The 26,490-nt window shown below is 41.8% G+C and overlaps 1 protein-coding gene across 2 annotated transcripts in view; it reads right to left on the bottom strand.

Moving 5' to 3' along the window:
* Positions 1–12,613: 12,613 nt before the first annotated feature.
* LPCAT2 (lysophosphatidylcholine acyltransferase 2) overlaps positions 12,614–26,490 on the bottom strand; it is a 63,757-nt gene continuing 49,880 nt past the window's right edge. For both annotated transcript variants that reach the window (XM_059043866.2, XM_067020111.1), the window contains 3 exons: positions 22,780–22,878; positions 17,596–17,731; positions 12,614–14,312 (listed from right to left, as the gene is read on the bottom strand). In XM_059043866.2, coding sequence (XP_058899849.1) covers positions 14,128–14,312; positions 17,596–17,731; positions 22,780–22,878 — 420 coding nt within the window. In that variant the 3' untranslated portion in view covers positions 12,614–14,127. The remainder of the gene's footprint in view (positions 14,313–17,595; positions 17,732–22,779; positions 22,879–26,490) is intronic.

Below are 26,490 nucleotides of genomic sequence, written 5' to 3'. Positions count from 1 at the left end.
TTACATGTAGCTGTCCAGTTTTCCCAACACCACTTATTGAAGAGGCTGTCTTTTCTCCATTGTATATTCTTGTCTCCTTTATCAAAGATAAGGTGACTGTATGTGTGTGGGTTTATCTCTGGGCTTTCTATCCTGTTCCATTGATCTATATTTCTGTTTTTGTGCCAGTACCATAGTGTCTTGATTACTGTGGCTTTGTAGTATAGTCTGAAGTCCGGGAGCCTGATTCCTCCAGCTCCATTTTTCTTCCTCAAGATTGCTTTGGATATTCGTGGTCTTTTGTGTTTCCATACAAATTGTGAATTTTTTTGTTCTAGTTCTGTGAAAAATGCCAGTGGTAGTTTGATAGGTATTGCACTGAATCTGGAGATTGCTTTGAGTAGTAGAGTCATTTTCACAATGTTGATTCTTCCAATCCAAGAACATGGTCTATCTCTCCATCTGTTTGTATCATCTTTAATTTCTTTCATCAGTGTCTTATAGTTTTCTGCATACAGGTCTTTGTCTCCTTAGGTAGGTTTATTCCTAGGTATTTTATTCTTTTTGTTGCAATGGTAAATGTGATTGTTTCCTTAATTTCTCTTTCAGATTTTTCATCATTACTGTATAGGAATGCAAGAGATTTCTGTGCATTAATTTTGTATCTTGCTACTTTACCAAATTCATTGATTAGCTCTAGTAGTTTTCTGGTAGCATCTTTAGGATACTCTATGTATAGTATCATGTCATCTGCAAACAGTGACAGCTTTACTTCTTCTTTTCCGATTTGGATTCCTTTTATTTCTTTTTCTTCTCTGATTGCTGTGGCTAAAACTTCCAAAACTGTGTTGAATAATAGTGGTGACAGTGGACAACCTTGTCTTCTTCCTGATCTTAGAGGAAATGGTTTCAGTTTTTCACCATTGAGAATGATGTTGGCTGTGGGTTTGTCATATATGGCCTTTATTATGTTGAGGTAAGTTACCACTATGCCTACTTTCTGGAGGGTTTTTACCATAAATGGGTGTTGAATTTTGTCGAAAGCTTTTTCTGCATCTATTGAGATTATTTTTCTCCTTCAATTTATTAGTATGGTTTATCACATTGATTGATTTGCATATATTGAAGAATCCTTGCATTCCTGGGGTAAACTCCACTTGATTATGGTGTATGATCCTTTTAATGTGCTGTTGGATTCTGTTTGCTAGTATTTCGTTTTGCATGTTTAAAGTTTATACAAATGGTATCATTCTGCATGAATCTTTCTGCAAATGTTCTTGAGATTTTTTCATATTGATACTTGAGCTTCCTTTTTAAAACAAATGTATTTAATTTAGAAGAGTGAGTTGATTTAAAGGAAAACATCAAGGGCACACAAGGACAAGTTGAACTCAGACTGCCAGAGGAACAATGGCTCTAACTCCACTACCTTCCCCCTTTACAGATGTGAAAACTGAGGCCTGAGAGAGTAAAAGTCATACCCTCAGGTCACTTTGCAAGTTCGGGACAGAACTGGGATGAGGGCCCCAGTACCAAATGCTAGAGGCCAGAGATCTTTTCTACTGTGTCATGTTGGCAAGAACTCTCCCTCACCCCACCCCATGGCAACAGATACCAACACTATTTTCTAGCCAGGGTTAGTTCTTAACCTTGAACCGCAGAAAGTAAACTGTTTTTGTGAGTTGATTTTTTGAGAATTAAGCCTGGGATTGGGGTGTGTTGTGTGGGGGGAACAAGACAGCTGTCCAGCCTTCAAAGTTATGACAAGCCTTCCACTTGGCAGCCCACCTCGGTGACCTATATTTTAATATGTGCTATTAGATTATTGCTAATGAGACATCTTAGGGATAAAAGAATTATGCTCGCTGCCCAGGCTGTGGTAAAAGTACAATTGAATTAAGGGCTGAAATCGTTTAGGACTCTGCTAGACAACCTGTCCCCCAGGCTGGGCCTGAATGGAGATATTAAGCTTTGGAAATTACACAGGAAAAATAAGTATAATTGATCTAAGGTAACTTCACTCGTCTAAATTAAATAATGTGATTGTCACAGGCAGAAAGGATGGGGATGAGGAGCCGGACAGAAAAGGCTCACTATCTGCAAACAAAGTTATAAGTAAGAGCCGTAGGGAACTGACTTTCCCCTGATGAGCTGAGCACCCTCCCGATGGCTCCGAGTGTCCACTTGGGCATCAGCGGGAAATGGATCTAGTCTGGGCATCACAGAATAATCTGTGGTGTGGCAGGGACCCAGACCACCGTCTTTACCATCTCCTACCTAATACCTGAGCCCTTCTTGCTCTCCTCGGCCTCCAGTGTGGGAAGCTCCTGCCCCCACCAGCCCCCTAGTCAAGCTGTCCAGTGTCTGCACTCTCGGTTAAAAGAGATTTCTCTGCTGGTGGCCAGCCAGCTGCTTTTGCGTAGCATGTGTCCAGCCACATGAGTCCTGCCCTCTGGAATACCAAAGGCTGGTGCAATGCCACCTCCCTGGAACAAGTTTCCATCCCCTCCTAAGCCGCCTTCATCATAGCTCAATTTTGTGTGCAGTGCCCACCTGAGGCCAGGTCTTGAGCGACACTTCATCTGCATAACTTCAGAAGACCTGGGCCCCGTCTCCAAGGACCTCATGGGCTGAAGGAGGGAAATAAATTATATTCCTCGCTCTGACCTAACTATTTGCATTCCACCAACTCTTTCATTGACTCTAGGTTGTATTTGAGGGCAAGGCTGGTCCTGATGCTGTTTATACAATGGCAGATGCTACCATCACAAGTCTGCCAGGCAGGGCCGATCCTGCCCACCTGTGAGGGCGGAGACTTCTTCCCTCCTCCATCCACTCCGTCCAGGCATCGCGCCCCACTGGCAGCTTCCTTTACCTCCCCAGCTCCTGTCTGTCCTCCCCTGGACCACAGAGCTGGCTGCCTGGAAGGTGAGACTGAGGGCTCCCCACCCCCAATCTGCCCCCCAATACTGCTGCTTATAATGCATTAAAGCCTACAGTTAATCCTCTTGTTTTAGCTACTACCCTCTTCAAGCTAGACACCAACTAGAATATGTAGATATAAGAGGCTTCCTTTATCCTTTCTCTTTTTCTTCTCCCGTTCTTCCTCCCTCCCTCTTTCCTTCCTTCCCCCAAGTATTTCCTGAGCAACTATTATGCATCAGGAATGGTTCTATGAGCCAGGACTGTAATAATTAAAAAAAACAGATGAGGTCCCTCTTAAACTCAAGCAGGGGGAAGACTAGAAACAAATAAACAAGCAACTAGATCAGCTATCAATAGATATTGACAAAGCCTTGCAGACAATACCAGAGCAGTGGGTTAACTCAGAAAACCGGGGAAGGGCCCTTTAGTTCGGTGCTCAGGAACGGCTTCTCCAAGGCCTCCCCAATGAGACCAAAAGGTGAAAGGGACCTAGGTCGGCAGGGAGCAGGGAAGGATGACTCAGGTAGACGAAGCACCGCGTGGGTTGGAGGGAGCGAGCAGCAAGGGGCGGTGCCTCCCAGGGGTGTGGCCAAGGGCAAGGGAGAGGAAGTGGAGAGGTGGGCGGTGGCCTAATTTTAATCTGCTTCTTGGCCACCCTGAAGAGGATGGTATTTACTCAATGCAGTGAGAAAGCCATTGAGGCCTTTATGCAGTGAGCAGCACAATCAAAATTGTATCGAAAGCGTCTGTCCAACACTGTGTGCAGAGTGGCGGGCAGGGGCGGGGCAGAGGCCTGGTCAGGAGGTCCTGGAGGTCCTGGAGTCACCGGAAGAGAAGAGGGGGCAGTGAGGAAGGGGGGCTGAGGCCTTCCTCACAGGCAGCAGGAGGAGGACAGCAGGGGCAAAGGGGGGTTTTAACGATGAGTCTAAATCACACCCCAAAAGAACAGTGTGGGGACATTTTCTGATCTTGAAAAAACGTAAATAAAGATGTTTAAAAAAAAATGGAATATAAACATATCCTATGATGCATCAGTTCCATACCTAATCATATATAAATCTGAAGTGCATGGGTGTGTTAAAGTATCTGTATAAGAATGTTTAAAAAACCATTATTCATAATTGTGTCAAATTGGAAACAACCGAAAGCCCATAAACTGTATAATTGATAAATGAGTTGTAGTTGATTCACATAGTAGAATATTTTATTCACTAATGGTATAGGAAGCCAGGATAGTGATTCCTTTTAAAGGAGAGTGTAGTAGTAATTGGGAGAAGGGGACTTCTGAGATAGAGATAATATTCTGTTTCTTGACCTGGGTTGTGTTTACATGGATATGTTCAGCTTATGATAAATAGTTTAGCATTATACTTAAGTTCATGTACTTTCTTCATGCATATTTTATGCTCACATATTTAAAAATTAGAGATTAAAGGATGGCAGATCATCATCAATTTGAAAAAAAAAAAAGGAAGAAATACTGAAAGAGTAAATGGCCCTGCTCTCTCTAGTTCCTTACACACGTGACTGCCCTGGCTCAGAAAACTGCCTAACCTTCCCAGTCCTGCTGGGAACCCTGCTGGGCCTCTCTGTGTCTTTCAAAGTGGGCCAAACAGGCTCCATGCCCTTGAACCACCCAGGGATGGGCCTGCTCTCTGGATGGGTCTGTGAACAGGGAAGAACACAGAGCCTGGTGTTTCTTAAGAACATCCCCAAACCTCACCCTGTCAACAAAAATGTGACTTTTAGTGTGTGGGACAGGAGAAATCTCTATTCCTCAAAAGCCAGTTATTGAGTTGGAGAGACTCCCATATTAATCTCCAGAGATGATTTTTTTTTTTTTTTTTTTTGCGATACGCGGGCCTCTCACTGCTGTGGCCTCTCCCACCGCGGAGCACAGGCTCCGGACGCGCAGGACCAGCGGCCATGGCTCACGGGCCCAGCCACTCCGCGGCACGCGGGATCCTCCCGGACCGGGGCACGAACCCGTGACCCCTGCATCAGCAGGCGGACTCCCAACCACTGCGCCACCAGGGAAGCCCCAGAGGTGATGTTTTTTTAACGCAGAAGCGTGAGCTCTATCTTTAGCACTGTGAACTTCTTTTCTATTAATTTAGGAGAGAACGTGAATCCGCTCTTGCACATCTCAATCTTCCCTGTAGCACTTGGTACAGGGACCATTCTTTGGGCCTCCGCTTTCCCTTCTGTACGACACATGCAGTGTTTCCCAACATCTATTTCTGTTCTGATGTTCTGCGTCCTTACTGAGGGGGAGTGATGAAATGGACTGATCAGCACAATAACTGGACGTGAAGGAGATCACTTGCGCAAATGGTGAGCCCCGGGCTTCCCTGGTGGCGCAGTGGTTGAGAGTCTGCCTGCCGATATAGGGGACACGGGTTCATGCCCCGGTCTGGGAAGATCCCACATGCCGCGGAGCAGCTGGGCCTGTGAGCCATGGCCACTGAGCCTGCGCGTCTGGAGCCTGTGCTCTGCAACTGGTGAGGCCACAGCAGTGAGAGGCCCGCGTACCGCAAAAAAAAAAAAAAAAAAAAAAGGTGACCCCTGGTCTCGTTGGGTCCTGGGGTGGGTGTGAGGGCTGATACTGACGGGGAAGGAATCCAGTGATAGGGGAAGGCCGGAGCAGGACGTCTGGCTGCTGTGAAGGACTCACCTAGCAGGGTGTAATTAACTTTTCCTGACTTCTGTTGTGTTGGTCACCAGGGGTCTCTGGAAAGCCTTCATTACTCTCCAAGTGTCTGATTTTCTTTTTTCCATTTCTTATTTTTTCCTGTTACCTTCAGACTTGGGAATTATCTCAGTGACTCAGCCATTTGACTCCTTATTAATTCCAGGATTCCGTGTTCTATCTGCCCATTTTCCTTCCTGTTTCTCAGAAGCCTGGCTTGTACTTTAACTCTTCCTGGCAGCCACAAATTAAGGTGCTGTCAGTGACTCTGCTACCTTCGCCTCGAAAGTATCGTGGTCCTGGGTCACTTTCCACTGCTCATAGCTCCTGTGCTGAGAGTTCTAAGTCCCATTTCTAGAGTGGAAAGAGAATTCTGAAGTTTCTGCATATCTTCTCAAACAAAACAAAATCAAACCCCAAACAAACAAAAAACAAGACCCCAAATAAAGCAGGTCAATTGAACTGTGACTAGTAAGATAAATCACAGAATTTCTAGGATGGACGAAACTCCAGAGTCTGTCCAAAGTGATGCTTCTCTCCACCATATAATCTCCAAACGGTGGGCACTGAACGTGTGCTTGGATGCCTCCCATGACGGAGTGCTCACTTCTTCTAAAGGCAAGCGACTCCACTTTTAGACCTCTCTGATTGCTAGGGAGTTGTTTCCCTATAACTTCCACCTGCTGGCCCTGGGTTTAACCCTTGGATCCTCACAAAAGAAGCTACTTCCCTCCAACTGTAACAACCGGGCGGGTATTTGAGGACAGGGATAACTACTTCCTCTCCCTCCCTTTCACCACACCCTCGCACCTTGGGTTTTCTCTTCTCTGGGCCAGGTATCCAGCCCCAATGCCTTTAAGTGTGTCTTAAGCGACTGATTCCAAATCATAGCTCCTGGAATTGCCTCTGGAATTCAGCAGCTGCTAGGGACATCAACACTAATTGCTTAAGAGGCCACAGGGACACCTTTCTTCCCCTCCCAGCCCTTGACTTTCTCAGGTTTCCTTGATCCGGTTTGTAATGATCGCATCCCAGTGAAATGCAAACATTCACACTGTTTCACTGCCCCAGAGAGACCTGCACCAGAGAAGGCCATAACCCTTTGTGATCACTTAGGAAGGTGCCTAAGGGCCACTAAAGCAGCTGTGGCCACACACAGCCAGATGTCAGAGTGGATGTGGAAGGAGTTAACCTCTGTTACAGAGCATCACCAACCAGTGCCTTTATGGGTCCACCTTGAGGTCCCAGTGTTTTACTTGGCCCACTCAGTGCTTTACAGATCAGGAAATTTCACGTAAAAATCTTAGGTCTCTGCAGAGAAAACAAACTTATTGTTATCAAAGGGGAAGGGATGTGGGGGGAGGGATAAATTGGAAGTATGGGATTGATAAGATGCACACTACCATATATAAAATAGATATACAACAAGGATTTACTGTATAGCACAGGAACTATATTCAGTATCTTGTAATTAACTATAATGGAAAAGAATAGAAAAAAAATTCGGATAACTGAATCGCTTTGCTGTACACCTGAAACTAACACAATATTGTAAATAAACTATACTTCATTTAAGAAAAAAATCTAGGTCTCTGGCTTCCCATAAAGCTTGGGGAGTTATGTCTGACCACCCTGAGTTTTGGAGAAGTTTGGAGAAGGCAGGAGCTCTCCAGATCACTCCAGACCCCTTCTTTCTTTTTTTTCTTTCTTTCTTTCTTTCTTTCTTTTTTTTTTTTGGTGGTACGCAGGCCTCTCACTGTGTGGCCTGTCCCGTTGCGTAGCACAGGCTCCGGACACGCAGGCCCAGCGGCCATGGCTCACGGGCCCAGCCGCTCTGCGGCATGTGGGATCTTCCCAGACTGGGGCATGAACCCGTGTCCCCTGCATCAGCAGGCAGACTCTTAACCACTGTGCCACCAGGGAAGCCCCAACTGGTGGCTTTAAACAAGTTACTGTCTCATGATTCTGGACGCTGGAAGTCTCAAATCAAGGTTTCTGCAGGGTCTTGCCCCCTCTGAAGGCTCCAGGAAAGAATCCTTCCTTGCCTCACAGCTTCCTGCGTTTGAAGGTAATCCTTGGGGTTCATTGGCTTGGAGCTGCATGGCTCCAATCTCTGCCACCACCATCAAGTGGTTGTCTTCTCCCTGTATGTGTCTGTGTCCAAGTTTTTCTCTTCTTACAGAGACACAAGTCATAGTGGACTAGGGCCCACCCTAACGAACTCATCTTAAATTAATTACATCTGCAAAGACCCTCTTTCCAAATAACTGCACATTCTGAGTACTTGGGGTTAGGACTTCAACATATCTTCTTTGGGGGACCCATTCAACCCACAACAAGTACCAAGATCTCTTCCACTTCTAGCCACTGCTATCTTCAATCCAATGGCTGAAGGATGTCCTCAATTTCAAAGGCAATTAAAATGTTGCCATGAATGATCCAAGACTAACAGTGCCCATCAGCTACTCTTGTCCACCCAGAGGTCCTTTAAGGGGCAGACAGGGATGCCAGCTGCAGTGTTTAACCCCATTTAATCTGTATGATGCTGCCCTGGCCGGGATGTCTGTGCATGCCTGGTGCTAGATAACGCAGCAGCCTACCTGTGCAGTACGAGGTTGGGTTCCAGAGCTCAGGATCCTGAGAGTTGCCATGTACTTTTTCTTCCCTAAAGAGGAGTAAATATTCTGAGTTGTTCCAGATGGAGGCTGAAAGCTTTCTGGTGGCTTCTCCTGATTGGGCTCAGGTGAAGGACCCTGGACCTCTGGTGGCATCTGAATTGAAGGTTGGTCTTCTTTCCTTATGTAACACAGCCTCAGACCAAATACATTCAGTTCAGATGGTATAATGATATTTGGATGTTTTTCCTAGTACACTAGTTATAAAAAAAAAAATGAAAATTTGACTGCTATTGGAATGGCTTTATTAGTGGATATTGGGGACAAGCAGGAAGCCACAGCTTAGCTTTCCTTTATGATTCAAGGGGAAAACATAACTGGTTTGATTCAAGCTCTAGAATATTAGCTTGATTTATTTTGCAGTTTGGAGTTCTGGTTCATGTCACTGAAGTATCCCATCGGGCAAGACTGAAAAGCATGTTTGTTCTGAGGAAAGGAATTTATGTTCCTCAGAAGTTGTCAATAGGGTGTTGAGTACCCCATACATAGTAAGCACTCAACACCCCCCCACTTCCCGCACCCTCAAACCCCCATCCAAACTGCACCATCCAAACTGCATTAAGAGCTATCATTTGACCACACCTGGGATGAATCAAAGAGTGTCCCTTCTCTACTTCTTCTTGGCTGCCTTTTCGAGGGAGAATGAGCACCCATCTCTCCTATTCTCCCTGGTCTTACCTCTGCCTCCCCCCATACATCTGCAAAATGGGTGTCCCAGGGCATGAGGACAACTTAGGCAAGATCTCTGATAAGCTCTGAGATCCTTGGGAGAAAAATACCAGATTATATCCACCTGAGTCTCCAGCTTTCCCAAAGCTCAGACAATAATGTCAACTTTCAAGGAAATTACTTTATATTTGCATGGGATATTACACTTGGCAGGGTTTTCTCTCCCTCTCAGTCTCTCTCTGACTTTGTCTTTCTTTCTCTCTCATGCCCACTCACATGCATGTGGTCTCTCTCTGTCACACACACACACACACACACACACACACACACACACACACACACACACACACACACACACCACGAGTTTGGCCTGAACTGACTCACAAAATCTTAGTAACATTACGTAAATGAAGTAACATCACCACTTTACAGATAAGAAAACTGAGTCCCAGGGAGGGTAAGGGATGTGACAATAAGTCAGAGTATGAACACAGGGATCAGAACCTAAGTATCCTCACGCTGGCATTCTTCTTCCTGCATTACCAGCCTTCTTAGTGGACAGAGAGCTGAAGCAAAAATGGAGGGTGGGATGGGGAAGTCTTGAGCTCTAGGAAGGGCCCCTCCTGGATTCTTTCCCATGCTGCCACACTCTGCAGCCTTTTCTGCAGTGTGCAGAAGTTCCCACATCCCCCATCCTGCTCAAATGTGCATGGAAGACCTGGCCCCAAGCCTGATTAAGCTCTCTGGGAATAAACAAGTCTTTTCCTCCCACCCCCAGATCACTCCATCTCCCCTCTCCAAGCCGACTCCACCCTGGAGTCCCAAGCGTCATTGCTGTCAATGGACTGGGGCTGGGGGATCTCTTCAAGAACTCATCCATAAACACACAGACCATGGCTGAGGACGCATGGGCCTTTGGTGTGGCTCAAGGGCTGCCATGTGAGGGATCAAAGCAAAGGAGGTCTCCATTCAAGGTCACAGTACCACTTCTACCCTTATGTGGACTTCATGAGCATCCTGAGCCCTCTCGCATCTCTCGTTGCATCAGCTTTCTCCAAAGGCCCTGTGTGGTCAACAAAGCCATGATGATGATTTCCTTTTAGAGAGGCAGAAATTGAGCTCAGAGAGATGGAAGTGGCTTCTTGGTGGCGTGTGGGAATCAGAGTTGACCTACGAGTTAGAGGACTTGGAACAGTAAGCCAGCTTGATCCCCAGAACTGTGGGAACTCTTCCCCCAGAGCTGGATCCAGCAGTGACTTCACCTCATGGGGTCTCAGCTTCCTCATTTGTAAAGGAGGCCTAATGCTTCTTTTGAGACACTGCTAGTAGGATCCAAATAGGTAGCTTCATTTTGATAGCACCTTGAGAATCATTAAGGAAATTTTTGCCCGTGAGCCACAACTACTGAGCCCCTGTGCCACAACTACTGAGGTCCGTGTGCCTAGAGCCCGTGCACCTCAACAAGAGAAGCCATCGCAATGAGAGGCCTGCACGTCGCAATGAGAGGCCTGCACGTCGCAATGAAGAGTAGCCCCCACTCGCCACAACTAGAGAAAGCCCACGTGCAGCAACGAAGACCTAACGCAGCCAAAAGATAAATAAATAAAAATAAAATTAAAAAAAGAGAACTAAGTCAAAATTTCCCACAAGTAGAAAAATACACGGGCAGATGATCAATCTATAAATTTTATAAATCAGGCAGCTTTGCTGCTTTATATAAATGATTAGAAGCATGGCCTTTGGAATCAGACAAAATTAGGTTTAATTGCAAGCTCCACCACTTAATGAGTAACTTAGAGATAGTTTTAAATTTTGTTTAGTAAAACTAGGGACAACAATACCTATGCTTCATTGAGTGTTTAAATGTGTTGATATCTGTAAATCACTTAGCACAATGCCTGATACATAGTAAGGATGCCAGATTGGTATTATTACTTATTGTAATAATTAGTAAGTCTGTTACTTTTACAAAGGGAAAAATACCTTCAAAAAGATGAAGTCTACTTACCTTTAAATGACATGAACCTGTTAACTATTACATGAGGTTAAAACTATGGAATCAAAAATAATAATTTCAATTTTTTCCTGTAATAAAATTAGTTTAAAATAAAGTTAATAATTATAAACTCTTTAGCCAAAAATTTTTTCATTTTGGAATTTAGTAAGTATAAATAAGCTCCTTAGCAAACTATTCATAATTGTAACTATTATGGAGTATGGAGTTGATTATTTTTAATAGTCCCAAAATGAAAATCAAACTCACAGTTTCAATATTTGAAGAATGATCACATATATTATGTTATAGCTATCTGAAGGAATATTAGGTATACTTTAAAAAATTTACATTTTCAGGTAATTTTAATGATACTGGAAAATGTTATATTGCAAGTGAAAAAGCAGTATGTAAATACCACCTACACTGTTTATGATATGTATACGTGATATGTATGTTGGATATATGTCAAGAACTTTGTGAGGGACTTCGCCTCTATCAACTCACAGCATGGCATCGATGGAATACTCTGGTATAACAATTTACCAAAAATGGAAAAGTCCATTCACGTGAACAGAAAAGAAAAAAAGAATTATAAATATGTATGCTTTCCTAGGGAATGGTTTCTTACTAGTGTCTTTAATCCTCTTTAGTGATTCCTTTATGTGGACCTTTGTGGTAGAGAGCCCACTTGTTCCAATATAGTCAATGGTGTATCAATTAACTCTCATCAACTAACCACCTTGCATCTGTAACAGTCTGAAAGGGGGAGCTCCTGAGTATGGGAGTCAGATATCTGTACTGCTGTGCCTCATGCAGACAGCAGACCATGTGTGTTCTAAAAGGGGCTCTTTTAAATATCCATTAGAGGTAGCACTACTAGCGATCACACTCAGCCTTCCAACACTCTAAAAGCATTGGCAAAGGAGAATTAAATATGCATAATGCAAGCAACTTGTTCTATAAGCATTCAGTATGTCGTTATCTTTCAATGGAACTGTTCTGATGGAAATTTTTATGGTGTCCAGGTCTTAGGATCTAGTATTTCTCATTTCAAAGAGTAACCTCGTTTTTTCAAACTATTATATAAAACCACAGTGCATTTAAATGATTTAGTTAAATATAATTTCTTACTTTAAATTCTAAGAGGAGAGGGCTTCCCTGGTGACACAGTGGTTGAGAGTCCGCCTGCCGATGCAGGGGACACGGGTTCGTGCCCTGGTCCGGGAAGATCCCACATGCTGCGGAGCGGCTGGGCGCGTGAGCCATGGCCGCTGCGCCTGCGCGTCTGGAGCCTGTGCTCCGCAACGGGAGAGGCCACAAACGGTGAGAGGCCCGCGTACCGCAAAAAAACAAAACAAAACAAAACAAAAAACAAAACAAAACTTCTAAGAGGAGAAAAAACTCTTTGAAGGAAATCTTTGTTTAGATGGCATAAAAGTAGGGGTCTAGTTGGTAGTAGTACTGAACGGTCATGACTTGTGTTACTACATACATCCTACCAGTCAAAAGTCAACTTCTTTAGGAATAATAACTATTGCTGCTTTGGCTAAAATTTGAGTCTTTCATTAGAATAAAATTATGTCTGACATTTCATAAGGCTTAAATGCAAACAAAAATGATTAATCACATTCATAAATATGCAAACTTACGTTCAAACCACGATATTAAAAAGGTATATTACATTTGAGACAAAATGGCAAAACCAGAATTTTTAATTGCCAAGAATTTTATGTAGCAAGTTTGTTCAGTAACATAATAAAATAGGAATATTACATTGGCAGAAGTGGAATTAAAGAACATAAAATATTACTTTGAAACAGGAAAACAATGGGATCACTTTCAAGAGCCTCACAGAAAGCTTGTAATTTAAAATGCTGCTTTTTCATGATTAATGGAATTAATATGTGGGTTTTCTATGATAAAAATCATGGTACCTGAGTAATACATACATTCAATAGCATATGACAACCAATATTATAAAGAGGTACTTTCCTAATTACTTAAGAAATTGTTTTCAGCTTATTCAATGCTTTGTCTAAATAGCTTAAGATATGTAAAAAGCAAACAATCATACTGTTTCATCCTTCACACTTAAGGATAAAACTTTTTAGTAAGCATGTGTGACATATAATAAAATGGCACTTGAGGGAAATTATTGCTTAACCTAAAGGAAAAAAATATCACTGTTAAATTCCTGCCTGGAGGTTAAATCATGGTCGTGCATTAATAAAGTAGGTTTTTGGATTCCTTAGCTTTTGGTGATACTTTGGAACCTTTCATATTTTCCCTGTAGATATTTCAGGCAAGCTCTAAAATTTGAGAGGACACTTAATAAAATAAAACTCCCATTTAGATGATAAAATATATTAATTCTAATAATATATAAATAAAGTAAATCTGATTCATTTACTGGGCAAGGGCTACATTCTAAACTACCCAACTCAAATTAAACTAAACTCTGTGGCAAACAATTTTTCTCATTAGGCAATTAATGTTACCTTCAATAAGGCAATTCCCACATAGCCTTTGGCCATAGCTGTTGTCTTTAAAACAAAGTTCTAAATCTGTAGATCATGCAAAAGGTTATGATCTCCTTAGCAGGTGGTTAAGGAAATCTACAATAGGGATGCATGGTCAAGAGAATATGAGTTTTTAAGAAGTCTCATCTAAGTAGCGGAGCTCTCCCTTCCAATCCCCCCATGTTCAGTTATCCAAGAAACTGAAATGCAAATGGAAAAAATGAATCTGTGAAGTTAAAGGTATAAAATTCTGCAATGTTCCTCGGACTCTTCATTTTTATTTCTAGAATGGGAAGGGATTAAAGCTAACCTTATTTCTTTAGAGGAAAGTAGATGAAAAATTATTTATACTTTTAAAACTTTTTGCAGCATTGATTAATGCTCATCAGTAAATAAGGGAGACCATTTCATTCATATGGATATGCAAATTAACCTGGAAAATCCATGAAAACATCTTTATCGCCAGTATAGCAAAATATAATGTAAAAGAAAAATGAATATTACTTGATAAACACATGTGAATAGAAGCATTTCAATAAGAAAATCTATCATTTTTTTAAAAAAAGCTTTCTATTTTAAACATCATTACTCAATCACAAATAAAATACTATCAATAAACGCCTTTGAAATTTCAAGTAAAAGCCACAGCATTTTCCTTATTAGGAATGTTTGCTTTCAGTCGTCCTTTTTGTCTGAGGTACTCTCTTCATGACTTTCACGGCTGACTTTATTACTTACGACTGAGGGAGTTGCTTGGACTTCTTTTGGTAATGAAAACACATGGCACGTCTGGAGGTCTAAGTAGGTTGTAAATATCTTAGCATATTCTGGATGCTTTAGGGCAAAACTTTTAAATTCCTCTAAAAGAGGAGAAAAAACAAAATCCAATAAATTGAGGTGAATCTTCTTTTGGCATGATGCAGATTAACATATGATCTTAATAATACAATGATTGCAAAAGTCTATTACTCAACCCTTATAAATTATACAAACACTTTGGGAGATAGTTTTTTCCATTATCTAGTCACGTTGAAGATATGCATACTTTATTCCAGGGTATATAAGCGAGAGAATTTGTGCGTATTGTGTTCTGGGAGACATGTATGAGAATGTTCACAGCAACATTATTCATAATAGGTAAAAAATGGAAACAATTCAAACATTTGTCAACAGTTGGAATGGCTAAGTAAATCATGGCATATTCGTGGAACAAAGTGCTACACAGCAATGAAGAGGAATGAATAGCTGTGTTGTAACAATGTGGATGAATCTTAAAACGATAATGTTGAATGAAAAAAGCCAGATGCAAAAGAAAACAGGTTGTATGAGACCATTATGTAAAGTTCAAAAACTTAGGCAAAACTAAAATATATTTAAAGATGTGTACTTTTGTGGTGAAATGCTAAAACAAAGCAGGCAGAGATTCCTTTTTAAGTCAGGTCAGCTGTTCCCTCCTTTAAGACAGAGGAAGGGGTTCTATTTGGGAATAGGCACATGGAGGCTTCTAGAGTTATTGAAAAGCTCTATTCCTTGACCTGAGTGGTAGTTACACAAGTGTTCATTTGTAAAACTTTGTTGTGCTCTATGTTTATGTTTTATGTAATTTTATTATTTTTTTGTAATAAAAAATGTTAACAAAATTTATTACCCAGGACTCTCTATTACTGGCTTTAAAAACTATTTTAACCTTTAACTCTGGTAAAGAAATAAATCATCTTGAAAAGCTGAGCCCTGACTTATGATCAGTAAGGGCAAGTAGAGTGTACAATATTCACTAATCATATCACAAGACCCCTGCGTAGTAGGCCTCCTTTTATTTCAGGTGTTTGAGATTTAGGAAGTGAGGTAGAGTATAGAAGGCTTACAAAATTAACCATCAGAATTTGAACCCCAAGCCTCCAGTAACCTGGAGTTTCTGAAATATGATGCTACCCTCAAGTTTGACATTTCTCTCTCCTCTTCTGTTTGGATGGAGAAAACTTTATTGAGCTTATATAGCAAAGCAAGCCTGGTTTTTGAATCAGCTTGCTATTTGACTCTACAATAAAAGGCTTTTAACCCAATATCCTATTTCTATCCATTCACTAACTAAAAAAAAAAATCCTCCGATAACCAAGTGTCTACTTCATGGCACATTAGACTATCTAGCAACTCTTAAAGATAAAAACAGGCCTCAGTGATGAGGAAGTCACCAGATACAGCCCAGATCATTCTTTGCAATTACAACATTATTTTGCATTAACAGAGCACTTTATATTTCCAAATTAGGCACGCTATTAATTGTTCTTTCTTAACATCCAAAATAAAGATTTATCTGTATGAGTCTATTTCAATGACGGAGATACAGAGGACGTAAGTGACTTCTAAGATACGTGGGCAGGAGTGTTGATCTACTGAAACCATGAGCTTTAATTTTAAGACTTGTGCTCTTGTCAGAAGATCAAGGCTCTCTGTCCTCTTTGGGGATGCTAGTGGCATTAAAGAGTAACTCAACTCATTTCTAGAAGTGCTGAGAGCTGGCAATAAGTAGAATTTGGGCATTAATTTGGCTAAAGGAAAACCAAGAATGAAAACAATTTAAACGATCACATTTAAATAATGTAAATGGATACATTCATGATACATTTCTATACCTATTCTTTCATAAAATCATACTTAAATACCTCAAACATTCCTGCAAAAAAACTGGGCTTGCATAATATTGGGGAAAGGGAGATATTCTGTGTATTCTAAAAAGAAAAAGGTTGAACTCCAAAAATCAGAGTAGATTTCCCTAAAAACATATTAAAACTGATAGGCAAAAATATGACTACCTACAAATAATCTTAGTATTAGCTTCCATTAAAATAGTTATTCCAAATAGCTTTTCAAAATTTGTAGTTTGGAGTAATACAGAATATTAACTATGCAATGAAAATGGTCAGAGAATTAGTACACATGGGGTCCATGACTCTTAAGTTTTATATCAGTATATACTTCCCATTTTATCCTTTCTTTTTTTCTTTTCTTTTTGGTACGTGGGCCTCTCACTGTTGTGGCCTCTCCCGTTGCGGAGCACAGACTCCGGACGTGCAGGCTCAGCGGCCACGGCTCACGGGCCCAGCCGCTCCGCAGCATGTGGGATCTTCCCGGACCGGGGCATGAACCCATGTCCCCTGCATCGGCAGGCGGATTCTCAACCACTGCGCCACCAGGGAAGCCCTATCCTTTCTTTTTTTAAAATGTACTTAATAGAGTAAGTGCCCTAGGCACTTAATTACCTAAAATAGAATAAGGACAGCCAAAATGACAGTAATTAAAAACAGAAGAGTAAGAGAAGTCTGTGAACAAATTCCCCCACCCCATGAAAGTTATCAGGTTGAAACTCTTTGAACACCAGAAGGAAAAAGGCATTCCAGAGGAATCCCCCTCTGGCCCAGGAGAGAAGACTGGGGAAGATAAGCCACACTGACATCTACGACCACATCAAAGCTAAGGCAGGGGCCTCTCCACTGAGGTGTGTTTCCCAAGGACACTGTGAAACTGATGAACCATCCCTTCAGCCCTTAGGGGACTTGTCTTCATGTGTGGACTCGAGCCATCAGGAGAAAGGCTGGTCACTGGTGGATGGACCTGCCACTTGGCCACAAGGTCTTCCTCCTCGATAGTCCCTACCTCACAGGGGTGCCGTCAACATGATGTGAGATAATGAACGTGAAAGCTCATCTAAGCCACTAAGAGGAAACATTAATAGATGGTTTAGCTACTGTTATATACTGTGGGTCCCTCAGTCCATATCCCTCTACTGTGGCTACAACTCTGACATTCTCTAGTAGATGATCTTAGGTAAGTCACTTAAATTCTTTGCATCTCAGTAACATAAGAACAATGAAGAGTACTGATCGAATAGGCTTGCTATACAGAATAAATGAATTAATATATATAAAATGTGTGAAGAGTGCTTAGCATATGGTAAGTCCTCAATAATTAGCTTCTGCCATTACACCACTACTATTATTACTATCATCATCATTGTTACTATTAATTCTATTGTTAACATATTAGTGGGAGGAAACAACACTCTTGTATGAGGGTCAGTCATAGTCTGGATGTACACTGTACACTGTACAGCACACCGAATCAGGAGCCAAAATGCCTACTCACCATACGAAACAGAATCCCCCTGGGCTATTTCCTTGAAGAGACCAGAAACATCAAGGTCAGGCACTCCAAGGGAAGCCTGCAGAATGGTGGCGAACTCTTCCTCTGTTATGAATCCATCCTCATCAACATCAAAGAGCTGAAGGAAAAAGAAAATAAAGCCTAAGAATGAGCTCCTCCAGAGCAATGGTGGTATGTAATAATCTTAAAAAATAAACTCTTTAGTAATTCAGACATTCATTGTGCCGGGGGCTAGGGATACATGTCCATAAGTATGGTATCTGCTGCCTTCACAATACTTATAGTTTAGTGGTAGAAAGAGATAGGATTAAAATAGGGGCTACAGGGACTTCCTTGGTGGTCCAGTGGTAAATAATCTGCCTTATAATTCAGGAGTGCAGGTTCGATCCCTGGTCAGGGAAATGGGATCCCACATGCCATGGGGCAACTAGGCCCGCACGCCACAACTACTGAGCTCTCGTGCCTCAACTAGAGAGACCCCATGCCACAAACTACAGAGCCCATGCGCCCTGGAGCCTGTGTGCCACAACTAGAGAGAAGCCCATGCGCTGCAACAAAAGATCTTGTGTGCCGCAGCCAAAAATAAATAAAATAAATAAATCTTAAAAAAAAAAATAGGGGCTACAACCATAGTAAGTACAAAAGCACATGGAAAAAATAGGGGCTATAACCATAGTTAAGTACAAAAGCACATGGGAGTCCTGTGTAGAACAAGATGAATCCTACCCGGAGAGGTCAGGGAAGGCTTTATGACATTTGAGTTGGGCCTTAAAACATGAAGAGATATTCCCAGAACATACAAGGACTGGCAGGCAATTGCCTGGGGCTCAAGTCAGGAGAGAGAAAGACAAGCAAGGATCGGATCATGATGGACATATAAGGCCTCATCTACCCCTGCAGGTATGATGGGAAGGGCTGTGGAGTGATTGCCTGGGAACTGAGGGAGCTCTCTGAGGCAAAGTGTGGAGGATGGAGAGAGGGCAGAAAGTTGAGAAGACTAGAGGCAGGAAAAACAATTAAGAGTCTGGGGTGGAGAAGCAGGAAGGGCAGGAAGAGACAGAATTTATAAGGAAGCAAAGACAGGACTTACATATCAATTAGAGGTCTGTAGTGATGGAAAAGAAGGAGCTAAAGACGGCTGAGGGATTCTAGCTTGGGCAAGTGGGTGAAAGTGGGTTATGTTACCAAGAGTGGGAAAACAGGTTCCCAGTGAGATCAAGCGTTAGACCTGGAGAGCTTAAATTTGAGTCAGAAGTGCCAGGAGGAAGTTAAGATTCAGCACATCAGCTCAGGAGAGTGATGAGGCTTGAGATATGAATTCAGGTAAGGATTGAAACTATGAGTGTGTTTGAACTTCTCTGTGGAAAATGCACAAAGTAAGGCAGAGCCCTGGGAACAGCAAGAGTTGAGGTGTGTGCAGGGAAGAGGAACCGGCCAGAAAAACTCAGAAGCAGCAGCCAGAGAGATGGGAGAAGCAGAAAGAAAGAGCATGCATCTTGGAAGCTAGGGAAAGTTTTCAGGAAAGAGGAAGAAACTCTGACTGTGGTAATGGCCAACGGAGTAAAATGGCATAGGAAGGCCAAGCAAGGAACAAGAAGGTTTGCTGGATTTGGCAATCAGGAGATCCTGGCGACGACGGATGGTAATGGGAACCAAGCAATGAATAGAGAGGTGAGGCATGGAGGCAACAGGCGTGGCTCTTCTTTTAAGAAATTATGGAATAAAGCACAGGAGATAAATGGGGTAATAGCCACATACAAAAGGAGGCTGCCTTCAGGAAGGGAGAGACTGAATATGTTTATAGGCAGAGGGAAAAGGGTGGGATAGACTGAAACTCAAGCAGTAAAGCAGGGGTAACTGATAGATAATTAATATGCCATATTCATAATCCTCTCCAGGGTATTAACATTTTTTCATGATATCAACACTGACTCTTTGCAGGCACTGATCCAACATGTTCAAATCACTTTACACACTCATTTAACCCTAATAATAGTCTTACATAAGGGAGGTGTTGTTATTAGCCCTATCTCACAGATGAGAAAGCGGAGGAGCAAGGAAGCCAGGTAACTTTCCCAAGGTCACACAGCTTGTAAATGGTTAAGGTGTCGCCCAAATGCAGGCAGATATCCACAGTGCCTGCTGTTAAGGTATCCACTTCTGACCAAATACACAATCAAAAACAGGCATCGGATAAGGTGTGATAATCATGAAAAGAACAATAAGCAAATACTGAAAAGTGTTTTAATTGTCCACTAGGGTGGGAGGAGAAAAATATAATTCGAAGTTGTGATTTGCTGCCCCCAGATAAGAAGGCACGGGACTCCTAGTCCATTTTCTACTACTCAGCCCCTAAATGGACGATAAGATAGCTGGAAAGTGCAAAGTGAATTAGCTAGCATTTGTTTTCACAACAGTAGCCCCAGGGCTCTTTATGGGCCTTGGACTTCAGACATTAACTGCCAGGATTCAGTCACAACCTCCCCCCACCTTCTCACAAACTCTAATGTTTCTGTAAAAGTCTTCCATTCCTAAAGAATTCTCACCAACTTATCAAATCATCTAAATTTGGTGCTTTGATGGCTCTTCCTTCTGTATAAGTTTCCTTCATACGTCCATCCTGGGGACTTTTACTTCCTCTCCATTTGTCCTTTGTCACAACTACCCCACAAAAACCCCTCCATTTCTCTCAATTCCTCATCGCTCCCAATAGCCTCCCTACTACAGAGTTCCCAGATCTAAGGTAAATCTCATGTTCTGGGCTCTGGTAGAACGTTTAACACCCCATTTTCCTTGGAGAATGGGGGAGCGATATCTCCCTAGTGCATGGAATGCTGTGGGACTCTGCATCAAAACATCCTGTCTTTCCTAGCAAGCACATGGTCCAAGACCATTTGGACTCTTCCTGGAATATGAGTGATGAACAGCATTGGAGTTTGCTCACTCTAACGGCAGTGCCCAAGGGAGATGGAGAGCAGTTCCCGCAGCTGGGACCTCTGGAGCTGCCTGCTTTGGAGTATTCCCTGGAGCCTGCTTGCTGTCCTCACAACTGATTCCTCTGCCAGAGTCTATGCCTACTGCTAACAACTGAAGAATGCTGACTAATATTCTACCTCTAAAGGTCACTGTGATGATGAAATATGATCAAAGATGGGAAGTTAACTATGAAGTGTTACCCAAATAAAAGGATGTGAATGTATTCTGTATATATACAAAATGATACTACTAAATGAAAAATAGAAGCATGCCAAAATAATTTGCAAAAACATACAGGGACTTCCCTGGCGGCACAGTGGTTAAGAATCTGCCTGCCAATGCAGGGGTCACTGGTTCGATCCCTGGTCTGGGAAGATCCCATATGCCGTGGAGCAACTAAGCCCGTGCGCCACAACTACTGAGCCTACGCTCTAGAGCCCGTGCTCCGCAACACGAGAAGCCACTGCAGTGAGAAGCCCGTGCACTGCAATGCAGAGTAGCCCCTGCTCGACGCAACTAGAGAAAGCCCACATGCAGCAACGAAGACCCAACACAGCCAAAAAATAAATTAATTAAATAAATAAATAAAATAAATAAACAAAATAAAATCGGCAAATAGACACTTAAACAAAACAAAACAAACAAAAACAAAACATCATACACCCCTGAGAAGGTTAAAAAAATAACCAAAGTAAAACATGACACTTGCTTTACTGAAAAAAGAGCTAATTATAGTTTTAGGTCCTTCTTTCCTCTCCCTGTCCCCCCTCAAAACTAGAGTCTAGGCTAGAGAAAAATCTCAGGACTTCTTTGAAGACAATGATTACTATGATTAAGGGCCAAATTTTCTATCAGGTCTTTCATTGGTAAACCCAAAGTGACCACTTGCCCAGCTGACCTTATAATCACACAGACAATCCCAGAACAGAAACAGAAACGTCTGGGTTGGAATAAGTTAGCTATGTGTATAATTTTAGGTTTTATGATGAATAAGTGTGTAAAAGTTTTCAGCTTGGCAAGAGTTCTGGCCCTTGCCTTGAGACCATCTGCTAAGCATCAACCTCTTAGGTTCTTTATAGGCCTAGCAGTTAACTCAGTTGAAACCAATCTGAAATTAAAAGTCAACCTGGGGACTACTCTGTCAAGGATAGAACACATGGAAATTCGTGAGGCTCTCCCAGGTGGCTTCTAAGACGTGAGAAAGGACTCTGGGAGGAAGAGTTTTTCTAGATGATAGAGGGGAAAACACTATCGAGGACACAGTGCGATATTCTTCTCAGAGGAAATCAGGAAGAAATAAGAGTAGGAAAGAGGCACTGGAAAGGTCCTCAACTGTTATGGTGGATGAAGCAAAGACTCAAAGAGCTGTATGATAAGATTCCACATACACAGCTTGGTAAGTGAGATCAAGTTTTTGTTTTACTTGAGAGCAGATCATGTAAGATTACAATGTGGAAGGGAACATCCCATTCAAATACGAATTAGATAAAGCACGTTTCATCTCCAAAGAACCAAAACACACCTTGGGAATGTATTCTTCCCTCTCCTTTTTGCATATATAAGTGATAAAATGGAATCTGAGTTCTCATAATTCAAACCTCCATTAAGTTCTGCTAGGGATGGGGGACATGGATTTTATTCATCTGCCCCTCAAACCTCCGGACTGCTGTGACAATATATGTGATATACAGGAAAACACATAGGGTGGAAACTTGAGACATTTATGATGGTATTCACCTGACACCACCACAACAAAATAAACTCCATCGGGAAAAGATCACCTAAAATATCTCTGACATACAGAGTGAGAAAATAAGGATGGATCAGAACTTTCTGCCTGGTGAATTGGGAAGACTATAGACAGGGGGTGTTTATTTATAAACCTCACTTTGGGGCTCCAAAATGGGGAGGCTGAAAAGAAATAATTTTTAAACTAATTTATGAAATCACCTGCTCTTCAATTTTAATGCTGTTAACTAGGCTGCTTCCAAAGACTTTCTTTTTGCTTAAATGGATGCTTGTCTTTTCTTTATTCTCGGTAGCGATTGTCTTAATCACATTGCCCTCGTGTACATGTCACAGCAGATCTATAAACACTCGTAATAGATGCACTGATTTTCAGATAATACACTTAGAGTCAACACTTGTTTACGAGACAGACCAAGATGATTTCAGTGGGGCTGACAGTACCTTAAATGCCACCTGGATGATCTCCTCTGTGTTGGCAGGGTTGCACAGGACAGCCAGGCCAATTACATACTCTCGGAAGTCGATACTGCCATCATGGTTCTGTGAAAGGATGGGAGAAATCAGTTAGCAGGGCCCCTGGTTGAATGACTATTAATCACAGCGCACAAGGCAAAATTCAGACATGCCATGCAGCTCAGCCTCGTCATGCACTGAGCCAATTTGGAAAAAAGTTCGCACTGAGACAGAACAGCTAGTGAGTGGCCCACCCATTCCCAACTCAGAAGGAAGAAGACTATATTCCTGTTGAGCGATCAATGTAAACATTTTATCACTGAGGCTCATTTAGAGTGGCTCTATGGCACTCATTGTGGGTTCTTGAGCTCAGCCTTGATGGGAGCCTCTCTGGGAAGCAGGATGGGGGATTTCATCCTAGGTGAGACTGAAGCCTTCATTCCACCATCGATGGTGGGCCTGCCATGATGGCCAACACCAGTGGGTCACTAAGAGACTCTTTCCATGTAGGAGATAGAAGGGAAAGGAAAGGGGCAAATTGAGGCAATAATCACAGCTACATTCTTTCTTCTTTTCGTGCTTACTCTGCAATAAAGCAGGAGAAAGTAAGCAAACCTGAGCAACTTCAAGGGCCCCTTAGTGAAATCGGGCCCTGGAAAATCCTGCACTTCTAAGCCTTGGAAACTAAACCTAATTCGTATGATGTTTATATCTATACACTTCAGCAGGTATTTCTTTTTTTTTTTTTGCGGTATGCAGGCCTCTCACCGCTGTGGCCTCTCCCTTTGCGGAGCACAGGCTCCGGACGCGCAGGCCCAGCGGCCATGGCTCACGGGCCCAGCCGCTCCGCGGCATGTGGGATCCTCCTGGACCGGGGCACGAACCCATATCCCCTGCATCGGCAGGTGGACTCTCAACCACTGTGCCACCAGGGAAGCCCAGCAGGTATTTCTTGATGGTATTATAAAAGAAGGGGTTGATAATTCTAATCCATGCTGACCGAATACAGAGTTTTTCCTACCTAGATGGGAACACTGAGAAGATGAAATGGGGAGAAAGTTTAAGGAAGAGAGGAAGAAAGGGAGAGAGGCAAGGCAGAGAAGGAGGGAGGATGGAAGGAAGAGATAGAAGAGAGAGAACAAGGAAAGGGGAAGAGGAGAAAGGAAAAGTGAGATGGAGAGTGGAAGAGAAAGATGGAGGGGAAAAGAGAGGAGGAGGAGGGAGAAAGCAAGAGAACAATAAGCACAATGATTATAATCCCAGGTGTGGAATCATTTTGGCAGCAAGATCTTCATGTTGCCAGATAAACTATAAACTAGTAACAACAAAGCTAAGTGTGATACTTGATAGGTTAGCAGATGTTTGGCACTGATAAGAGCGTAATCTTTAACTGTGACTAAGTGTCTACATTTCAACAATCAAGAGTTCCTCTAGGGCAGGGATTGCCTTCCTCTGTGCAGTGTATTCCCATTGCCTAGCACACACAGGTAGGTACTAAAAACGATGCTACCTTTTCCTCACCTACCCTTACCTACTACTGATACTTTGGGTTCACCTTAAGACACTTAGGCAGTGTTTTTCACTGGGGTTTCATAGATGAGCTTGAAAGGGAAGGCTGTGAAGCCCCTGAAAGGGTATGCCTTTTTTTGTTTGTTTGTTTTTGGCTGAGCCACAGGGCATGCACACAGGGCATGCAGGATCTTAGTTCCCTGACCAGGGATCGAACCGGTGTTCCGTGCAGTGGAAGCATGGAGTCTTAACCCCTGGACTGCCAGGGAAGTCCCAGCCCTTTTTATATGTACATTTTTTCTAGGGAAAAAAATTTGTAGCTTTCCTCAGCTTCTCAAAGCAACCAAGACTCACTGTCACCATACTACTTTATCTTGCTGCAGGGTGGGAACTAAAAAGGAATAATTTACCTTCACTTTCTCATCGGAGAAGGTAGAAACAGAGGACTCAAGATTTCCCTAAAGTAACAGCGTTTCTTCCTAGGATTTAAAACTCAGGTCATCCGACTTCCATTTTTGTCCAATTACCAGCCTCTAAGACAGATGTTTTCTGCCTTTCCTTTAATCGACTTTATTGAGGTATCAATTACAGTCAATAAAAAGCATCCATTTTAAGTGTACAGTTTGATGTTCTTTGAAAAAATGCAGACACCAGGGTAACCACCATCACAATTGATGGCTATGATATTTTCATCACCCCAGAAGTTTCAGAGAAGGTAGAGTTTTAAGGGACATAATTTTCCTTGTTGTGCCACTAACATTTAATTTTCTTCTGCACTATGGAGGGCTGTTGTTCATTAGGCCTTAGAGGCTGAACAGCTTATTGTACCGTGAATATATGCTCAATAAATGTAAATTTATTCTGCAAATGGTTTTCTCCACTAAGCAACAAAGAAGTCTTGAATAGAAGTTCTGAAGTATAATGAACAGGTTTGCAGGGCAGAAATAGAGACACAGATGTAGAGAACAAATGTATGGACACCAAGGGGGGAAAATGGAGGGGAGGTGGGTGGTGGTGGTGGTGGTGTGATGAACTGGGAGATTAGGATTGACATATATACACTAATATGTATAAAATGGATAATAAGAACCTGCTATATAAAAAAAATAAAATTCTAAAATTCAAAAAAAAAGAAGTTCTGAAGTATAGATATAAGAATGACCTATGAATATTTTCAATATCTGTGATAAACCATAATGGAAAAGAATATGAAAATAAGTATATATATGTATAACTGAATCACTCTGCTGTACAGCAGAAACTAACACAACATTGTAAGTCAACTATACTTCAATTAAATAAATTTTTAAAAAAAGAATGATCTATGGACACTGAAGATACGGTCATAGGTAGTATGATTGGAAATACGTCTTTGATTTATTGTGAGGCATCCAATTTTTATCTATATTACCGGACCCTATGTATAATACAGGTCAAGCATTATAGCTTATTTTTCAGATGGAGAAAGAGAAATGTAAAAGACCCTTAGTATTACTGCTATTCACGAATAAAGGTAATATTCTGGACCCCTGGTTTTCTTTAACAGTTTTATATGAGTGGCTTTGACCGACAAAAGAATATTAAAGCAGACTCTTGATAATTAATCACATGAGAAACTATATGTAAGTTTTCATCCTAGTAATGTGAAGGAAAAAAGACAGCATAGAAATTATTCTGAGAGATTTCATTATAGGACTAATAAAATAATACATTTTAAGGTTCCAATTTCAGAATAATAAAATTTAGAACTGGAAGGAATCTTAGAAATCATCCATTCAACTTCTTGAGTTTTACTAATGAAAAATTGAGATGTAAGTTTTACTTGAGGTCAAAAAACTCACTATTGCCACAATGACAATTAACATTTAGGTAATCTGACTCCCAATCATTCAAATTAAAGCAGGCAAGTTGATAAAATATATTCAGAAACAGATAATAAAAAAGTGTACAGCAAAATACACTCCTTTAATTTTTCAAATTCAAATCAGTCCCATGGTAAAAAATTATTCCTCAAAGCTGTGGTTCTTTCCTTTAAAAACCAATGGAACTCCTCAGGAAGAGTATTATTATTCAGATTCAATAAATTCTCAGTTATCCAGGAGAGCAGGGAAGAGGTATTCTGTTTACCTCAGTATTCTTATTAAGAGCATATTTCTACCCACCTGCATAATTATATTATCAATTTTCTAG

This window comes from Kogia breviceps, chromosome 18 (assembly GCF_026419965.1).
Source record: "Kogia breviceps isolate mKogBre1 chromosome 18, mKogBre1 haplotype 1, whole genome shotgun sequence".
In the NCBI taxonomy this organism is placed as follows: Eukaryota; Metazoa; Chordata; class Mammalia; order Artiodactyla; family Physeteridae; genus Kogia; species Kogia breviceps.
Note: the sequence above shows the minus strand (reverse complement) of the source record. Positions and strands in the feature narration are given on the sequence as shown.